At 43.6% G+C, this 6,212-nt stretch overlaps 1 protein-coding gene across 1 annotated transcript; it reads left to right on the forward strand.

The window, feature by feature from the left end:
- Positions 1-2,641: 2,641 nt before the first annotated feature.
- Positions 2,642-5,098, forward strand: hoxb1a (homeobox B1a; the record flags this gene model as incomplete). Its single annotated transcript, XM_083896501.1, has 4 exons — positions 2,642-2,770; positions 2,813-2,934; positions 3,061-3,533; positions 4,710-5,098. 4 exons carry the CDS (start codon positions 2,642-2,644, stop codon positions 5,096-5,098), a joined length of 1,113 nt encoding a protein of 370 aa, XP_083752627.1.
- Positions 5,099-6,212: the final 1,114 nt, after the last annotated feature.

Consider the following 6,212-nt stretch of genomic DNA (forward strand, 5'->3'; position numbering starts at 1 on the left):
CACACGCACACACACACACACACACACACACACACACACACACACACACACACACACACACATGCACGGCCAATCCGAAATCTATGGCCTCCCAATCCAATTGTTGAAAAGTAAACTAATTCCCAAAAGTCCAGGCTTCTCCCTCGCTCTCTCTCTCCATGTGTGTGTGTGTGTGTGTGTGTGTGTGTGTGTGTGTGCTCTACATTATCAATAGAAACCTTTTTTTTTTCATCCATAAAAGGATTTCCCTGACCTCGTCCGAGAGGAGATGAAACCAAATCAATTGATTTTAACGTGATGATCAGTTTTGGGAATCATGGTTTTCATGATGCATGTTTCTGATGGACGAGGACGCACACACACACACACACACTGTGACACAACATGTAAGTGCTGTCAGAGCAGAACATTTGGCTCACATGATGATGATGATGATGATGATGATGATGATGACGTCCACAGCACATTTACACTCTGACACTGGTGCTTGTATTTCGTAATTTTTTTGGAAGGAAGAATGAAATATAAGCTGTTTATGTGCTTCTGTTTCACAGTTACACTGCGATAATCTTAACTGGACTGTACCATCGCGGTAAGATGATGGGATAATAAAGCACAGGCACAGGTAAAAAAAACAAAAACAAAATAAAACTTGTTTTTTTTGATGAAATGACTGCCAAAACAATAAATTGTTAGCATCCATCTCACTTTGTATTCCAGATAATTTTACAGCCATCCTTGTGCATATAGTTATATACATCCAGACCAAATGGTTTAATCTGGATTAATTTGTATTTAGTTATGCTTTTTTTGTTGTTTTATTTTTCACAACCACCAAAAAACAATTTAATATAATACTATTTTCTCATTTGTTTACAACTGCTCAATATTCACACAATTCACCAGGCGTTTTCATTTCTGACTGTGGTTTGACCTTTTTTACCATAATGGACATTTCTGGCTAACCCTGGCATATTAATTAAGACGTTATCATAGCTTCTGCTGTCTGTGTGTGAGCTACACAAAGTTGTGTTATGTAACTATGACTACAATTATCTTATATCATCTTATCTTGTCGTTATGTTGAGTAAAATTAAGTAAATTAAAGGTTTTCTGCTTCTGGAATCAACTGGAGATCACAGTTTTGGTGTTTTTCACGGTCAAACTTGTCCCAATAATCTGACTTCATAGTTTTCACATTGTCCTCTTTGCTTATATGATGCATTAGCTTGCAGCCCCTAAATGAACTAGATAAAGCATGAGTTGAGTCCAAACTGCTGTGTCCAATATACCCACTCAAAGCACACCAACAGTACATTTCCCTACAGAAACTGTGTGCATGTGATGAATTTGATCAAACGTAAATCATTTTCTGATGAAATTCATTGATGTTTCCTCATTTTATTTGCAAAAAAACACGAAAACAAATTGCCTGAATTCAAGTTCTGTCAAAAAAAAAAATTAGTTGATTCGCAGCCGTGCACATTTTAAGTGGACATATGGAAATCCTGGAACCTTTTGAATGATAATTTAATGAATTACACGCTCCCACACAATCTGTCATGATAGTAACCCAGATTAGTGATTACACAGTAGTGTAGCAGTGAGGAGACATGATTAGACCTGTACTGTAGTGTAGTGTACTGTAGTGTTGAAGGGTTTGCAGTGATGAGGCCTCAGGAGTCATGAAGCAGTGGATCAACTGTACAGTGTGATGGTTAAAATGGCTGCTGCATGTGTGGTTTGGTGTTTTGGGGGAAGGTTTGGATCAGCAGCAGCAGAATCAGCAGCAGCAGAATCAGCAGCAGCAGCAGCAGCAGCAGCAGGCTCACAGCTCCTCTTTTATTCTCTTTGCTCTGACAGATCCGTGCTGATATCAGATTGATGGGCCGGTTTGATTGAAGTCTCTTTGTCGCGCTAATGTCACGGCGAGTGATGGATGAGGCGCGTGCGCCAATGCAAACGCGAACGCGCGCGCGCGCAAACTCCGCTCCTGAATCGAAATGTTTCACACACACACCCCCCCACCCTCATCTCACCCCCTCTCTCTCACACACACACACACACACACAGAGTCACCGTCTGACAAACTTTTGGCCTCCGGTCACCACGATGAACCACGTGACCTGAGGCAGAGGTAAGAAAAGCATGAGAAGGAGGAGGAAGAGAGAAGGAAGGAAGGAAAGAGCAGAGAGAGAGAGAGAGAGACACGGTGGATGGAGGGATTCCGTGTGTGACCTGTGTGGAGGTGAAGAGGTGACTCGACTTCTTCTCTGACTGCGCGTCCTCTCGCGGTATTTCCCGCTGTCACCCGGTGAGGCCATTGGAAATTGGAGTTGCGCTAATGACAGGCCCTCCATCACTGCAGAGCACTTAGTGTCTGGAGTCGTGCAGCCTCCACTTCCTCAATACTGGAACTTTAAGCTCTCTCTAAATATATATATATATATATATATATATATATATATTTAATTTCCAACGGATTTCACATGATTATTAATTTGTGAATGCACGATTCCACATCATAGGTTTTTTATTTTTCAAGCTCATCTGATTTTGATGGAGGATTTCACTCTTTGATGGTTTTTCCACTTCCTTCCTACTCCCTCCATCTTCCTGCGTCTCTGCCCTCTGCGTCTTCATGGACAACATGAACTCCTTTGTGGAATACTCCCTCTGTAACAGAGCGGGCCCCGGCGCCTACGGGGCCTCTGCGCCCAAATCCGGACCTCACCTCCATCACCAGCACCACCATCACCACCACCATCATCCTCTGCATCATCATCATCATAACCACGCTGTGGACCATCAGCACCAGAGCTTCTCCTCCTCTGTCTCCTCTGTCTCCTCGGGCGTCTTCCCTACGTCACCCGCCGGGTCACCGTCTCCGGTGAACGGAACCAGAAGTGACTCTTACACCGGGGACGGCAGGCTGTACGGTGGCACCGGCGGTGGAGGAGGCGCGCACGGGGCCACGGGAGCAACCCAGCATCAGCCTCTCCATCATCATCATCATCACGAACAGCAGCAGCAGCAGCAGCAGCTGCAGACACACAACAGTTACCATCATCTCCATCCAAACCAAAGCTTACAAAGCGGATTATTACATCCCTATAATAACGCCGGTAACGGCAGCACCGGGGCCTACGCGGGTCAGGCTTCGTGCGCCACTACAAACTCGGATTATGTCGCAGCGACAAACACCAGCGTGCACCCGCAGTATTTCATGGACGAGTCCACCTACTACCATCAATCAACCTTCTCCAGCTCGGCCCCCACTGTGGGCCCCAGCTACGGGGCGCTGGCCGGGGCCTACTGCGGGCCTCAGGGCGCTCTGGCGGGGCCGCAGTACCCGCAGCAGCTCGGCGGGGGCCTGGACGCGGCGGCGAGCTACTTGGGGCTTCAGCACGGGGGAGGATACGCGGAACTGGCCGGGTCTCAGGAGCGGGAGAGGGGCGACGAGGAGGGTCAGCAGGCCGGGCAGGGACAGACCTTCGACTGGATGAAGGTGAAGAGGAACCCGCCCAAGACAGGTAAGCGATTTATTTATTTATTTGTTTGTTTGTTTATTATTTGTTTATTTGTTTGTTTGTTTATTTATTTATTCAGTATTTTATTTATTTTATTTATTTTATTTATTTTATTTATTTTATTTATTGAAGGTGTTGCATTTATTGCTTTTATTGAATTTATCGAATTTATTGAATTTATTGAATTTATTTATTTATTTGTATTTATTTATTTATTTATTCATTTATTTATTTCAGTGTCTGAGGTCACAGTGATATCACAGTCATTTACTCCTGAAATCCGCGGCCTCTCACACATTCACGTGACTGTCTCCTCCACTTATAGTTGTTATAAAATAACGAAAAAATATATATATTTAGGCAACAAAGAGAGGCAAACACAAATGTTTCAATAAGAAAGGATGAAAGATTATTACTGTAATATATTTATGTGCCTTATTTTATTTTGTCCCCCAGTCTTTTCACTCACAGATCTGTTCAGCTTTTCAAAACAAAAGCCTTCGGAAATTTGCACAAGAAAAACTGCACTTGTAATGAAAAGAGAAAAAAAACTGATATAGAAGTTTTAATTAATTTTATTGTTAACTAAAGTAAGAACAAACACTTATTTAACTGACTTACATTATTATTTATAGTGCATTATCACAGAGGCCTATAACGTGCATCGTTTTCTCGCCTATACACAAATCAGCTGCACAATCTCATCGTGTATTTTTCATAAAATTTTGATTTAAAATGTTTTGGGGATTTTTTTTTTCCCCCAAAAAAAGTCATTATCTCATAGGTCGTAACATTTGACCTTGTATGTGTGTGTGTGTGTGTGTGTGTGCTGACTTATGAGGACACATAACAGGTCCACCTGAGTCTCTCTCTCTTTTTAATGGATGTAACAGACGGATTATTTCGCCCTGGGAAGTCTGTGCTGCTCTGTTATCTTTTAAAGTCACCCTCCCTCCCTCCTCCCCCTCTTCTCCTCCTCCTCCTCCTCCCCCCTCTTTTTCCCATTGTGACGCATGCTGTTCTGATGATTCTGGAGATAAATTCTGTTCCAGTTTGCGTTCTTACATAAAAGTTATACGCATCTGCATAATACAAATATTAGCTATACATAATAAATCACATAAACATAAACAGTGTAAATATTAACTGAACAAACACTTTTTTTTTTCTCTCCCCCAGTGAAGGTCTCGGACTTCGGCCTCGCGGGCGCCCACAACAGCGCCATCCGCACCAACTTCAGCACGCGGCAGCTCACGGAGCTGGAGAAGGAGTTCCACTTCAGCAAGTACCTGACGCGCGCGCGGCGCGTGGAGATCGCCGCCACGCTCGAGCTCAACGAGACGCAGGTGAAGATCTGGTTCCAGAACCGGCGCATGAAGCAGAAGAAGCGCGAGCGCGAGGGCGCGGGCGCGTCCGCCACGGCCCGAACCTCCTCCTCCTCATCCTCCTCCTCCTCTTCCTCCTCCTCCTCTTCAGACACCGGCGGCGGGTTCAACAAAGACCTGGAGGACACGGATCACTCCTCCGCGTCCATGTCTCCAGGCGCGTCCTCGAGCTCGGAGTCGTAGTGACTCCCGGAAGTTAGAAGCTCTTAGAAATGAACAGGTTTTAATAAAACTTTGTGAAAAGGGTGAAGTACACGATCTCCATAGCTGTGGTGGTTTTTTGGGGGCTTCATTGACGATAATAGGACTGTTAGCCATTCAATACTTTACATTTATCACGTCCCCTAAATCAAAACCTTTGTTTTTCTGGACTTTTGTTGGATTCTACAAGTGTAAACTTTGGTTTTCCCCCATCTCCACTTCTGTTTAATGCAAATATCGAATCAGCCAAACCCATATCAGCTGCACTGTAGGCATGAAGACATGGTCAAGAAGCAGCTAAAGCTAATCTAGTGGGATTTTTTTATTGGTCCAAAAAGGGGGGGATCTATCCAACGAGCAGCAGTTTTCTGGGACAAAAAGCCTCGTCGTTGGCAGAGAACTCTCCACAGATACTCTTTACAACCTTCGAGCAGGAACCTTGAAGACCACGACCAGGAAGTGGACACTGTGTGAAACCATGCAAAATAACACAAGAAAGACCCATAACTCAGGGTTAAGGAGTCACCGGCCATAGTGAATAATAAAAGAATGTAGATTGTGCACACGGGTGACGGGTGGAATCCACTGTGATGATGATTATAAGATGCACTTTGGCATCTTTGGATGACGTCTGAATTCTAGAGTTCCTTGGAATTGGAGTTTTGAAGATAGCACATTACCCTTTTTTTTGTTTTTTAAAGAAAATATTGTTTAGTTTTGAAGTAAATGTGAAACAAACTGGACTGAGATAGGAACTCACAGAAGCATTTTGAGTCCAAATTAAAGGTACAGTGAAAAAACTCGGAAAATAAATTTATTTTGTCCACTGTGGGCTACTGTAGTGCAGCACACTGGACCTTTAATGAGCCTTATGATCATAAATAAATACAGGGAGCCTCTTTTGGCGCAAATACTTGATTTATTTTAACATTTAAAACCCTTATAATGGTATATGTTTGTGTTATTTTTGGAACGTCTCTGTGTTGTTCTGTGTGTGTTTGCACTACGTGACTACAGGGTAAAACAGTGTCACACACAGACGCTCCAAAATGGAACATTCCATTTCCACGAAAGCTGTGACGAGGCCTTTTACAGA

The sequence above is a fragment of the Microchirus variegatus genome (assembly GCF_963457635.1).
Source record: "Microchirus variegatus genome assembly, chromosome: 10".
NCBI lineage: Eukaryota > Metazoa > Chordata > Actinopteri > Pleuronectiformes > Soleidae > Microchirus > Microchirus variegatus.